The sequence below is a fragment of the Cebidichthys violaceus genome, unplaced genomic scaffold (assembly GCF_023349555.1).
Source record: "Cebidichthys violaceus isolate CVI_PGR_0920_01 unplaced genomic scaffold, fCebVio1.0.p SCAF_19, whole genome shotgun sequence".
NCBI classification, from domain to species: Eukaryota; Metazoa; Chordata; class Actinopteri; order Perciformes; family Stichaeidae; genus Cebidichthys; species Cebidichthys violaceus.
The window spans coordinates 1,954,190-1,969,112 of NW_027176361.1; the positions used below are offsets into that span (position 1 = coordinate 1,954,190).

At 40.6% G+C, this 14,923-nt stretch overlaps 2 protein-coding genes across 2 annotated transcripts; both read left to right on the forward strand.

Moving 5' to 3' along the window:
* Positions 1-719: 719 nt before the first annotated feature.
* Positions 720-3,815, forward strand: gprin3a (GPRIN family member 3a). Its single transcript, XM_068713779.1, has 3 exons — positions 720-2,502; positions 2,590-3,356; positions 3,417-3,815. The coding sequence occupies exons 1-3, from the start codon at positions 720-722 to the stop codon at positions 3,813-3,815; spliced, it is 2,949 nt and encodes a 982-aa protein (XP_068569880.1).
* Positions 3,816-6,280: 2,465 nt separating this feature from the next.
* Positions 6,281-14,030, forward strand: ppm1ka (protein phosphatase, Mg2+/Mn2+ dependent 1Ka). Its single transcript, XM_068713834.1, has 9 exons — positions 6,281-6,384; positions 7,946-8,078; positions 8,675-8,851; positions 9,693-9,865; positions 9,945-10,045; positions 10,838-11,003; positions 11,680-11,824; positions 11,909-12,043; positions 12,838-14,030. Exons 2-9 carry the CDS (start codon positions 7,980-7,982, stop codon positions 12,967-12,969), a joined length of 1,128 nt encoding a protein of 375 aa, XP_068569935.1. The 5' UTR covers positions 6,281-6,384; positions 7,946-7,979; the 3' UTR covers positions 12,970-14,030.
* The last annotated feature ends 893 nt before the right edge of the window (positions 14,031-14,923 follow it).

Sequence of the window (14,923 nt, forward strand, 5' to 3'; positions counted from 1 at the left end):
GATTTGGTTCTCCCTGAATAGGTATGTAGAGAGTTTAAATAACTATAATGTTACTTATTAAAATAACTATAATGTTACTGTTTAAAACAACTAATATCATTGTTTAAAATACCTATGATAATACTGTTTAAAATAACTATAATATTACTGTTTAAAATACCTATGATATTACTGATTAAGCTAACTATAATATTACTGATTAAAACTAATTTGTAGAATTATATATTGAAAATATTGCCCTTTTTACTTCATCTATCTGTCGGTACTATTTGCTGGTTCAGATATTTGAATAATAACGTATTATATGCTTTCATGATATGATTCAGTGCTCTATATTTCCAGTAGTATGAATGTGAATGTTTCGGTCACAGCAGGAAGATCTGATCCTCAGAGAATTCGTCGGTGTGTCAGAAAAAATAATACATTTTTTACTGAGAGGATATTTAGCAGCCAGGAAAATATATTTAAAGGTTTAACATTTTCTTTTCTTTCATGATTTCAAACATAATAACATAAGATGGCTTCAGAATAGAATATCTTTACTTTCGGTACCATGAGAGAGGGATGAATACCAAATGCATCATTTTCTACTGGTTTGATGATTGGTAAATGGTTTGGGAATTATATTTGACTTGTTTTTATCTGTTTCTCCATCTGTCCAATCAGGTGCTGACCTTCGATTGCTAAATTCTTCTTACAATATTCTGACATAAAAAAACATGGAAATGTTCCCAAATATTTCAGAAGGCCCAATTCCAGAGGAGGAGGAGCTTGCAAATGCCCTCGGCAATTCAGAGCCCGATGCCAACTGGGGGGCGGAGCCTAACTTCAATATCAACCTCACTCTGACTTTGCCAAGAAACCCCCGCCCAACCGCAGAGACCTCGAAGCTGCACGGAGGGAACAAAAAGAATGATGGGAATAAAGGAGGCGGGGCAAAGGGAGCAGTTGCCACAGAAACAGGCAAGTCAGCAAGCACCCTGACAACCCCTGTGACGTCACCAACAACCGAGGCGTCGGTGAACAGCAGAAGCGAGCAAAGGCTGAAATCCCCAAACCCCAAATGTACTTCTACACTCGGCCCCAAGACACATGGCAACATGGCGGCGAGTCCAAAACCCCACAGGGGGGAAGAAACAACCATCGCTGGCGGCCCCAGAATGACCGAAAGGGTCAAACCGCAAGTACAGAGAACGGACCCTGCAAGCGCCTCAAACCCCAAACCAAATATTGCACCGACAACTGGACTGACAACAAAGACTACAAACAAAATAACAGTTGGCCCAAAAATGCAAACACACGGAAAAGAAATTAGCCTCGAGACACAGTCGGCAAAAACTCTACACCTTCCCCTAAGCCTGAACATCCATAACCCAAAAGGTGATTCAAACGTTATCAGTCCAAAACTTGCCAATCGAACCCCAACAATGTCAACCAAAACCCCAAAACAAGACCCAGGAGGCACCGGACATGACTCAAGAGCTCCCAGTTCTGAGACATCGCCTATAGGACCAAAATCGCCAAATCAGAGGACTGAAATGGCATTGCTCAGCGCCAAGACTCCTCAAACAAGTTCTCTAAGCCCCAAACCATCCACACAGAGGAAAGCTTCAGGGACCAGAAACCGTAATGCATCAGGGTCCAAGGAGAATCTTGATAGTAAAGATTCAAGTGCTGGTTCTGGATCAAAAACCCGTTCCAAATCCAGTTCAAATTCCAAAGCCGTGGACAGCTTGGATTCTAAAAGAGGCTCCGATTTCAAAGCCAGTCCCAACTCTAAAACAGCAATGGGATCCAAAGATAGTCTGGATTCTATTAGCGGTTCTGCTTCCAAAACCAGTTGGGGATCAAAGGACAGCTTAGACTCCAAAACTGGATCCAATTCCAAAGCCAGTCCCAATTTGAAGTCCGGTTTGGGTTCCGGAGATAGCCTTGATTCTAAAACCGCAACTGAAATCAAACCAAGTAAAACTAGTCCAGATTTTAAGACAGTTGTGGGTTCTAAATCTGGCATGGGGTCAAAAGACAACCTGGATCCTAAAACTCAGAGTCCATCAGACTCTAAATACAGTTTCAATCTTAAAACTAGTCCAAGTTTTAAACCACCTTCTGAGTTGAATCTCAACAGGAATTCAGGTGTCCTTTCCAGTTCAACTTCTAAACCTTCTCTGCTGGCCTCTGGCTCTAAAATGGACCTTGTTGGATGTGTCTCCCCATCATCCCCTAGATCTGGTCTATCAGGGTCCAAAGACAACCTCAAGGCTGCAAGCTCCAGTGCTAAACTCAGCACAGATCCTAAAGCTAAAGGGTCAGATTCTTCTAAGCCTGGACCAGTTCGGTCAAGCTCAAAGTCAACTCTGGCAGATTTGTCTTCCTCCTTGACGCTCTCTCCTCGACCAAGTCCAGCAAGTAGGAGTCCTGGGTCAGGTGCTGGCAAAACTCTTGGTTCTAGTCCAGCTGGACCACACAGAGAAGTCGCGAGGAGTCCTGGTTCAGCTCCAGGTAATTACATGCAATACATTTTCCTCAAGAAATAAGAAACGTTAGAATATATTTTTTTAAAAGTCTGTTTTGTGTCTTTGCTTGCAGGTTCTGGTGTGATCTCAGGCCTGCTGACTCCTCGGGCCACCTCTAGCCCCAAAACCAAAACCACTGTTGCAGTGACAATGACAAGCAGATCCACACCAGAGCCTGCAGCAGTTGCATCTGTTGCTGTGGAAACAAACACCAGCAGGACACCTCATAATACCAGTCTCACTCAGGATCTCAACTGTGACTCTACCACCAAGATATCGGCGAAAAGAGCTGTTGCAGGTGAGGAAGAACATTTGAAACCGCCGGAGTCCAAAGTGACGGTGGTTTCCCAGGGGGCCGTGCGCGGGGCAGATGTGACTGACGACACAAGGTGGTTGCCAGGAAACAAGAGGATACCACGCGCCCCGCAGAGCAAACCAAGTCACCCGGGAGACGCAAATGCCACCACCGCTGGTGCGGAGAGCAAGGAGGAAGAGAAGAAGAAGCAGGAGAGGGGTAAAAAGACAGATGGCGGAGGGACTCCTCTACTCCGTCCGAGCTCCAAGACGATGAGGGAGACGGCGACCATGACCGACCCCAGTGAGAGGCTTCCTTGTCAGGGAGGGGAGCGGAGAGAGGTGGGCGTCCAAGTGGAGTCGGAGATGGTCGAACGCTCGGCTTCCACCGGCTGCAGCCTGCACGGGGGAGCTCCCTCTTCCTCCCTGATTGGCACCCCAGTCTGTCGATCAGCTACTGCGCCAACGGACCCCGCCGGGCAGCCGCCCTTCCAGCACGTCTGCAAGATCGACATTGAGCTGTGCCGGCAATCGCCGCTTCCCTCCGTTGGCGCCGCTGACCGCGCTAGTTCCCTGCCCGCACGTCTACGTACGCGCAGCTTCCAGCCGAGCCGAGCCCTCACGCCGGAGCCACGACCCGGACAAAACCGAGACGAGAGTGCAGACAGCATCTGGGAGGACGAGGAGGAAGTAGCGAGGGAGCAAAACAACGAGGAAGAGGAAGGGGAAAAGACGGCGAGGCCGCAGGAGGTGGCGTGGGACAAACAGGGGAGGACGTGGGAGGTGTACGGCGCCGCGGTGGACATGGAGTCGCTCGGCACGGCGATCCAATCCCACCTGGAATCAAAGATTCGGGAGCAGAAGAAGCACATCCGGACTCTGAGGAAGTCCATCTGCTCCGCCGGCAGTCTCAGAGAGCACAGGATGATGATGAAGAAGAGGAAGAAGAAGAGGAGGGGAGGGATTCTGGGATGTTGCAGGAAGTCGCCCGCTGTGGCGGACTGAGTCCAGATAAAACCAGACTTTAAAAACACAAATGTTCACATTTAACAGCACTTACCTCTTCACATTATATCTGCCTGTGTGTATTTATACAACGTTGATTACTTCAAAGAGAGTAGCAATAAAACCCTTTTGTGCACAAAAAACATTACGCTCTATGTAGCAAAAATAACATTCATACAACTTTCGTGGTTTCTTATCTTTTGATTTATTTATATTTATTTATTTTTTAATGATCAAATGTGGAAGACAACACCATTTTTCATGTGACAACAGCAGGGGTTGCAATTAATAACCTAAAACGTCTTGTTTTTGACGTGGAGCCGAGCGGACAGCCGCTCTCGCTGGTGGTAAATATTTCATCCACTTCCCTTCTTTTAACGGAACGCCACACAAAACCACTCAAGCACCCGGGAAGCCTGAGTGTGTGTGTGTGTGTGTGTGTGTGTGTGTGTGTGTGTGTGTGTGTGTGTGTGAGAGAGAAAGTGTTGAATTGTTTGACGGGAAGCACTTCCTCTATTCCCCATTCTTTTCCTTTTTTCCATCTTTTTATTTCTTGTAATTTCCTTTCCAGTCTTTTCCCTTCCCTTCCTATTCTTGTGCTTTCCCGTTTATTCCTCTTCATTTCCTGTCTTTCCCTTCCTTTTTTCCATTTCTAGTCCTTTCATTTCCTTTCTTGTAATTTCCTGTCATTTCATGTCTTTACCCCTCTCTTTCTTTTCCTTTCCTATCTTTTCATTTTCAGTATTTTCCTTTAATTTCCTGCCTTGTACTTTCCTGTTTTGTTTTGCTTTTCCTTTCCTTTCCTTTCCTTTCCTTTCTCTTCCTTTCCAGACTTTTCCTTTCCTGTTTTGTTTTTTCCTTTTCTTTTTGTTTCATGTCTTTCTTGTTCCCTTTCCTCTTGCTCCTTTCCTTTCCTGTCTTTCTTTGCCTTATTCCTTTTCCTTTCTTTCCTTTCCTTCCTTCCCTCTCGGGTCACTTCACACTTCAGTCAATAGACATTTATTAATGCAGGAGCAGGATTCTGCTGACAAGGCGACACAAACACACCGTTTTCCTACTTTATTAATGTACTATTTTTGTTTTCTTGCATGCTCACGAGAAACACCAACCTAAACCAGACATCATATTTTACATACTTGTTTCTTTGTCTGCTCTGTCGTCATATTTGAGGCCCTGCTGGGAGTTCATGTCCTCAAACCAGCACAGCAAATTAACTTTTAGTGAGCTCCTCTGTTTCCTATGTCCTCGATTCACACACATGTCCTCCCCTCGTCTAACTTTCTCTCCGTTATCACTGCAGTGGAGTCATGTTGTTGATGGTTCTCTGAATTATTCAGAAACATTAAAGTCACGCTCATGTTAACAACAAGAGTCTCTCCGCCATGTTTTATTCAGTCTGTGCCGCAGAGACACTGAGCTCACACAGACCTCAGTATGATGCTTTATATACACACAAAATCCTAAATATATGAGCAACGGTCTGCTAAACACAAATAATACACCTCACCGTAGAATGCTGGAATTGACCAATCAGAATCGAGTATTCAAAAAGACGTCTAAAGCTTTAAAATTACATATATAGTACTTATATTCAAAAAACATTTTGAATATAAGTACAAAGTATGTACAAGTGTAGGATAAAAGTGAAAATACTTAAAGCTACTATGAGCTTTCATTTTGTGTTGATTCTGGCGGTCCCTGTGGACAAAAGTGGTAGTTGTTTCCGTAAATTCTCTATTTTCTGTATTTTTTATGATATTGTAAGTAGAATTTTAATCTCAACGTAACATTACAATTCTGTTACCGAAGTTATTTAAAAACTATATTCTAAATTATGTTATTTAAATATATATATATTTTTTTTAAGAAAGGTTTGGTAACCCTTTTGAAGATGCTAAATGTTGCTAAATGATGTGCTACGCTAAAAATTACGTCCTGTTTGTCTAAAAATACATAAAATGGCCTGAGATAGACTATTACACATTTTTAAACATGTGTTATTTAAATACAGTGCTGGAAAAAAAGATACAATATTTAGCTTAATGAAAAGTTTAATGTGAATGGCACCAGTTCAGCGGAATGGTTCATTTTCTCTCTGAACTGTAGTGAAGTAGCATAAAAAGTTGTATAAAAAGAAAGTACACAAGTAAAGTACAAATACCTCAAAATTGTACTCAAGTACGGAGCTTGAGTATATGTACTTAGTAACATTCCACCACTGGACTTCACTAGTTTGCTTTACTTTAAATATAACAAAATGGAGGAGAAAGCTAGAGAGAGGTCTCCATTCCTTCTCCTTGATCTGGCTTCGCGCCAAAAAACAGACACACCCTCTCCACCGACCAGTGACGTCGGCACTGTGCTCGGATTCTGATTGGACGGCTGCGGCTCAGTTTCAGTGCCCTCGAGCCGAGCCCCCCCCCCCACCCTCGAGCTCAACAGCCACAGCGCGAGGGAGACTTGACTGCTGTCAGCTGCTGGAGCTGAAGGACACCTGTTGCCACGGAAACGGGACCGGCGGGAAAAGAAGAAAAAAAAAAATACCACCAATAAAAGAAAACAGAAGAAGGTGAGTTTCTGTAACCGCCATTTTGACTTTGTTGTCCCTTTAAAACAACAATGTTTTAAAACTGATGATGGCTTAAAAGTTAGTTTAAACTGACCTAAGTAGTGTTTTTCCTTTGGTGTATTTATTATTTTATTTGTATAATACTCCTACAGTAGTCTACTCTTGGTACTTTTGCTATATATATATATATATATATATATATATATATATATATATATATATAAATATTTAGATATGTATGTTTATTATATATTTTTTAAGAAAAAATAATTAAAAAAAGGATTTTTTTTTCTGCAGTTTGTCTCAATGCCGTAGAATGAACTTGTGGTTTCAGCTCCATTTAATGTTACTTTTAATACCAAATACATATGATTCATCAGCATGAACACCATTTAAAAATATTCTCCATAAAGTGCTGATAAATACACACAAAATAAAGAGAGCAGATCATTCATTGTTGTATGCGGTATGTGGGTCAGTGTGTAACCCTGTCATCTACTCATGTGTGTTGTGTTTTGTCAACAACAAGAGGTCACATGTGCGTTGGTGTGTACTACCTGTTGGTGTGTACTACCTGTTGGTGTGTACTACCTGTTCTGACCATGAAGGTCACTTCACGCTGACGACACCCAGTTAAACCTCTCTGACGTGTGTTTCCTGGCTTTAAGTACACATTCATCAGCAGTACACGTTGTATTAGTATTGATTACCAGCACGGCTTTATTTACGTGGCTGAAGGTAAAGACTGCGTCACAGAGAAATGGAGTAAAGGTAACGGTAGTGGAAAATAACATCACTCGAGTACTGCTCTCAAGTACAATTTTGAGTTAGCTGTACTTTACTTGAGTATTTCCATTTCCTGCTACTTTGTAAATATATTGCTTTTTACTCCACTACATATACTTAAGTTACTCTCACATATTCAGATTAATACATTAATTCATTATGAAGCATAATTAATATAAATTTAACACAATATTATTCATTTTATAAGATGTTGTTAAAATCAACTCCACCTTTACCAGCTGCAACATTAAAGAAATTATACTTTTGTACTTTAAAAAGTATTTTTTACTCAGTAGCGTTGCTACTTTTAATTTAGTAAAGGATCAGAGTACTTCTTGCACCACTGTCAGAGCTTTATTAAAGCATATTGTGCTTTTATTTTTTTCCCCCTTAGTGGTACCCGTCCTTCAAAATAAAAGCTCCAGAAACCAAATAACCTGCAGAGAAAATGCTCCTTCGTCCTCAGATAAATACACTTTATAAAGTAATACTTTAAGACAAGTCCGTCATATTTAAAGACAGACTTTAACGCGTTGTTGAACTTCTGCAACACCGGCTGAAGGGAAACCTTAAACCTGCAGCAGTCCAACATATCGTGGAACCTATTTATACTCAGAAACCTGAACCCTGGACCTTTAACTGCACAATGAATACTCGTATGTCTGTCTGATACGTACTTTGACTTTAAATGTACTGCTGCTTTTTCTCTGTTTTATGTCTTTGGGTTCAGGACACAGCAGGTCCTTGTTGATGTGACGTCGTGTTTGTGTTTCAGACCCGCTGCCCGTCCAGGTGGTTCCTTCACAGTCATGTCATCTCCAGTTCTGCTCAGTCTGCTGCGATGCGGTCGCTCCACCGCCAGACGAACCTTCCTCACCGTACGAGAAACCTCCACAGCTTCTGGACAGGTCAGCTCAAGTACTCAAGTACTCAAGTACTTTAGTACAACGTTGACATACTTCCACTTCTACTGTCAGAGTGAAGTATTGCAACCGTGTTTATTTGACATAATAGTTTACATAAAACCGTTTGTTTGTTTTTGTCTTTATGGAGACTTTAAAAGTATATCTTATGATATCCTATATGAGGTACGCAACTTATAGTTGCATAAAAAACATATATGATGCAGTATATACTACTAATCTACCCAGTAGTACACAAAGTATGAACAACATTTAAATGACCTCATAAAGACAGAATGATGAAAACAACGTTCTATAAAAACATTCTGCATAATGAGTATTTTTTTTTGTGTTGATAATACTTATAGTATCAGTACTTTTACTTGTAATGGAGCTTTTGTAGACTGTGGTACTTCTACTTTTACTGAAGTATTACTTCTCGCCTTATGAACCATCAAAATAACCAAGTATATATCGTGTCTATGTTACGTAGTGTAAGGCAACTGTCTCTCAATTACCACAATTTAATATTCAGAACATTGAAAACATTAAGCTGACTTTGATGTCATTGACAGTTAACCGTCTCATTGGTCGCCCTGCAGGTGGGCGGGGCTTTGTTCGGGGGGGCGGGCGTGCGGCGGCTCAGCGGGTCGACTCGCTTCGACAGCGACGGCGGCGGCCGGCCGGTCACCTGGGACTCATTCGGTATCTGGGACAACAGGATAGAAGAACCGGTTCTGCTGCCCTCCAGCATCAGATATGGAAAACCCATTCCACAGGTGACTGATGGATGGGTGAATGATGGATGTGTGGATGAATGTGTGAGCAGATCAATAAATGGAGACAACGATGGATTAAAGGGTGAATAGATGAGTAAATGGATACAAGAATATACATTACATTATGGATTAAATGATGAATGGATGAATGAATATTTGGCTATATGGTTGAATAAATGAATGAATGAATAATAAATAGATGGATGAATGAGTGGATGGATGGATAAATGGATGGATGGTTACATGATGGATGAATAAATGGATAAATGGATGGATGAATGGATGGATAAATGGATGAATGAATGGATAAATGAATGGATAAATGAATGGATGGATAAATGGATGGATGAATGAATGGATAAATGAATGGATGGATAAATGGATACATGAATGGATGGATAAATGGATGAATGAATGGATAAATGGATAAATGGATGGATGAATGGATGGATAAATGGATGGATAAATGAATGGATGGATAAATGGATGGATGAATGGATGATAAATGGATAAATGAGTGGATGGATAATGGATGGATGAATGGATGGATAAATGAATGGATGGATAAATGGATACATGAATGGATGGATGAATGAATGGATAAATGGATGGATGAATGGATGAATGATAGATAAATGAATGGATGGATAAATGGATAAATGAATGGATGGATAAATGGATGGATGGATAAATGGATAAATGAATGGATGGATAAATGGATGGATAAATGGATGGATGGATAAATGGATGGATGGATGAACAGATGAATGGATGGATTGATGACATGAATGAATACGTGTATGAATAGCTGAACGGCGGCTGACCCGGTGAACCCTCTCAGGTCGGTCTGTCCCGGGTCGGCAGTGCTTCTGTTTTGGGTCTCAGGAAGCAGAACGAGGATCGTCTCCGTGTCGCCCGTATCCACGACAACCTGCTGTACTTTGCCGTGTTCGACGGTCACGGCGGTCCGCACGCCGCCGACTACTGCTACACCTTCATGGAGAAGTTCATCAGGTTAGACATCTGCATGATAATATTAATAACAGGACATTTAAACTGTTACACTTTAAAACATGAGAGTGTTTCTGAACAGAGACGCTCTGGAGGACGAGGACGACCTGGAGAAGGTTCTAAAGAAAGCCTTTTTAGACGTTGACAAGGCTCTACTCACACACCTCAGATACTTCAACAACGGTGAGACACACACACACACACAAGTACACTATAGTAATACATTTCATGAGTACATGCTGTATTTACTTCTTGACAAGACGCTGGACAGCAACAACAAATGTAGATATTACACAATTTCAACAAGAACATTTCAGAACATTACACCAGAAAGTCTTAAAATGTTGTATTCAGTTTTCTCTGTCCAACCCACTAAAAAGGTTTCTACAAACAATAAGAAACATTAACGCTGTGGAATGATTAGTCAGGTTAAGGCTACTCAACTACGTGGATGAGGTCAGAAGAGCTCATGTGTTAAAGTAAAAGTGTAACAACGTAGTGACGTAGCAAGTTATCGTAACAATGTAACGTTACAACAGCGCAAGAATATATTGCAAAAATGTAACGTAACAACGTAAAACAACAACACAATACGACAACTTAATGCAACAAAGTAACGCAGCAATGTAACACAACAACGTAACGCAGCAACGTAACGCAACAACGTAATACAACAACAAAGTGCAACAACAGAATGTAACAATGTACAATTTAACGGAACAACGCAACGCAACAACGTAACACAACAATGTACAATTTAACGGAACATTGTAACGCAACAAAGTAACACATTTATTTTCCATTAATCCAGGGACAGTACACATTAATTAACATTTCAGTTTCAGATCATATTAATAGTGAAACCACTTTATTAAACATGACAATATTCTAATGTTATGTATCCATCATAATACTGTACCAACATACAAATATAAACAAATGAAAAAGTACTGAGTATTTCATCTTCCTCCTCAGCCTCCTTCCTGACAGCCGGCACCACGGCGACGGTTGCTCTGCTACGTGACGGTGTGGAGCTGGTGGTCGGCAGCGCCGGAGACAGCCGAGCGTTGTTGTGCAGGAAGGGAGGAGCCAACAAGCTCACCAAAGACCACACACCTGACCGCAAGGAGGAGAGACACAGGTACACACTGAGACTGGTACTGTGACTACTACTACCAGTTCTATGACTACTACTGCTACTAGTACTACTACTAGTACTACAGTGCTTTAACAATATGTGTGCAGACCCAATATATTATAAGATCATCTAATGTTTGTAGCGTCGCTGTCCTGTAAGAACCATGTATCTCCAAGAGGCTTATTTAGAGTTTATTATTATTTTATTATTAATATTTAATAATAGTAATAATAATTATTATTATTAATATGACATTTGAATATGATTATGTAATTATTATTTTCAGTATTATGTAATAATAATTAATATTATTATTTAATAATTATTATTATTATTAAAAATAATTAAGAATATTATTAATATTATGACAATTATAATAATTATATATATAGCCCCTTTCATAAATTAAAATGCAGCTCAAAGTGTTTCACAAGAGAAATAAATCAATGACACGGCGTTATTAAAAACAACAATGTAAAATAATAGAATCAAAAAAATTATCCCACAAAATAGGATAAAACTAGTATTAAACTTTTTTTTTAAAAAGTAGAGAATATAAAATTAAAATATAATGAATAGAAAAATAAAGTCAGATGTACTGGAGGAGAATCAGGAAGTAGCAGTAGATGGCTGAAGTAAAGTACAGGTATACTGGAGTGAATGTACTTTGTGTGTTCAGGATCCAGAGGTTCGGCGGCTTCGTGACGTGGAACAGCGTCGGTGAGGCCAACGTTAACGGACGGCTCGCCATGTCGCGCAGCATCGGAGACTTCCACCTCAAAGCCAGCGGCGTCATCGCAGAGCCGGACACCCGGCGACTCACCGTGAGTCCCCCCAAAAACACACATTCAGCGTTTACACATTCACCAAGGGGTTAAAGATCACGCGTGAGATCCCGGTCTCTGCAGGTCCAGCACGCCAGCGACTCCTTCCTGGCTCTGACCACCGACGGCATCAACTTCCTGCTGAGCGACCAGGAGATCTGTGATGTCATCAGCCAGTGCCAAGACCCCACAGAGGCCGCTGACGTCATCGCTCAGAAGGTACCTACGCTTCAAACTATGACGACCCTAGTTTCCTTTAGCATCACTTTTTCGTCGGCTTGTTACTCCTAGTTTCATGCTTAGTGTCTTTTCAAAATAAACTTCACAGGAAATGTACAGAGTGTGCTCGTTAGATGCATAGTATCTTTTCAAAATAAACCTCCGTGTTCACAGAAAACTGCAGTTTCCACTCGTTATATGCATAGTGTCTTTTCAAAATAAACTTCAGTGGAAATGTACGGAGTTCGCTCCTAACATGTAAAGAGTCTTTTCAAAATAAACCTCCGTGTTCACAGAAAACTGCAGTTTTCGCTCGTTATATGCAAAGAGTCTTTTCAAAATAAACTTCAGTGGAAATGTACGGAGTTCGCTCCTAACATGTAAAGAGTCTTTTCAAAATAAACCTCTGTGTTCACAGGAAACTACAGTTTCCAAAGGTAACATGCATATTGTCTTTTCAAAATAAACTTTCAACTTAGGTTAACTTTTTTGACGTTGTCATAGTAATAATAATCTCCGGTTCTTTTAAGTTCTCCTGTTCTTCACGTGTTAAAGCTGCATTCTCTCTAGTGTCCACCAGGGGGCGACTCCTCTGGTTGTATAGAAGTCTAGTCTAAAATGACTCTACTTCTCTCTTGATTTATTCCCTCAGTAAACATTGTAAACATGAGTTTATGGTCTCAATCTCTAGTTTACAGTCTTCTTCAATACAGCATGATGTTCATTTAGTACATTATGGAACATTTAGAGTCAAACAGACCATAAAGCAGGGGACGCTTCTTTTTTTTTTGAAGGCGCTGCAGTACGGCTCGGAGGACAACGCCACCATCATCGTGGTCCCGTTGGGAGCCTGGGGGAAACACCAGAGCTCCACCGCCGTCTACAGCATGAGCAGAACCTTCAGCTCAAGTGGGAGATGGGCGTAGACAACACACACACACACACACACACAAACTAAACGTCACGATTACGCCATTTTTATATCCTCAAAATGATCCAAACTATCTGTGAAACTCACGCTTTAGCGCTTCAGTGTTGACTTCAGTGTTGACTTCAGTGTTGACTTCAGTGTTGTAGTATGTTGTACTTACTGAGAGGTTTGTCTGTTTGTTTATCTGAGTTCTTGAAACGTTCAACATTTTTTCAGATTTTGAAGATTTGCTGAGAACTTCCAAAGTTTTTGACTGTTTGGTCAGAAAATAAGTTTAGTTTTGAGCTTTTTAGCTCAGAAGAGTTCAAAAGAAATACAGATTATGTTTCTGAAATTACTTTTTGAAGTTGGTGAGCTCAATCAAAACACACAAATTCAATTCCATGTCAGAAAGAACCAAAAGAATCTGACAGGAAATAAAAGCCAAAGTAAAAGCTGCCAATAACTGTTAACTGTTCCGTAATGTTGTATCAACTGTTCACAGAGCTTTGCTGTAAAAGAGCTTGAAGCCAAATGTCTCTTTGTAAAATAATGAAAGAAAAATGTTTCTAATTTGCAAAAATATCTTTTTATTTTTGCTTTTTTCTTGTTAACATCTGCATGTTTTTCTCCTCAGGCCTCCAAAAGTCTCTCAAATTAAAAACATAACAAATAGATATAAATAAAATAATATCACCGTGTCGGGGAAGAGAGGTCACATTCAGAGGATGTATTTTAAGAGATTAAACACGTACATTTACGAGAAATAAACTAGAATCTTCTCTGATTTTATGAAGTCATACTTTTGCAATAAAGAAAGTGACACATTTGGTTGATCCAGACATTTAAGGTGACAAAAACAAAACTGTTTTTGAGAGTTTTTGGAGTATTTTCTTGAATGTTAGCCCCTCCCCCGACTCCCTCATTATTACTTTTGACCTACGATGACTTTAGATGTTTCACTTTAGCCTTTGAGAGGCCTGAGGAGGAAACACTTCTAGATCTAAAGGAGAAGAACGATCAAACGTTCTCTGACCCCTGACCTCCTGTGGGACGAATAAAGTCTGATAAACTCAACTTCTGTGTTTCTGCTGTCGACTCTTTTTAAAGGGCCGGCGCTGGAAAGTAACTAAGTACACTCAGTCAACTACTTTTACTGAAATAGCTTTTTAAAGGTACAATTCAGGACTTTTACTGTAACAGAGTATTTTTACAGTGTAGTATTAGTAAAGTATATCTGACTGTACAGCAGGTACTTCATCTGTGATGATATTAATCTAAATTTGTTTTAAAAATCAGCTGATTTCCTTCTCAGATGTCCAGCTGGAATCTATGTGACGAGACGTTCAGGTGTCAATAACACACACACACACACACACACACACACACACACACACACACACACACACACACTCACACACACACACACACACACACACACACACACTCGCACACACACACACTCACACACACTAGAACTTGACCCATAAAACCGTGTGACCATCTGCGTGTGTGTTGACCTTCATGGAATGTGTGATGTCAACCTCAATGTATGTCAATGTGTGTGTGTGTGTGTGTGTGTGTGTGTGTGTGTGTGTGTGTGTGTGTGTGTGTGAGTGTGTGTGTGTGTGTGTGTGTGTGTGTGTGTGTGTGTGTGTGAGTGTCTGTGTGAGTGTGTGTGTGTGTGTGTGTGTGTGTGTGTGTGAGTGTGTGTGTGTGTGTGTGTGTGTGTGTGTGTGTGTGAGTGTCTGTGTGAGTGTGTGTGTGTGTGTGTGTGTGTGTGTGTGTGTGTGTGTGGCTATCGTTATAAAATTACCTATAAAAAGCTCAGAAATGAATACATTATTTTTATTCCTGGTGTTTATTTTATTTTTATTTATTGATTTTATTGAATAAAAGATGTGAGTACTTCTTCCTCCACTGGAAATATTTATTGGTATTCTGATGATTAAATTCAATAATTTAACACG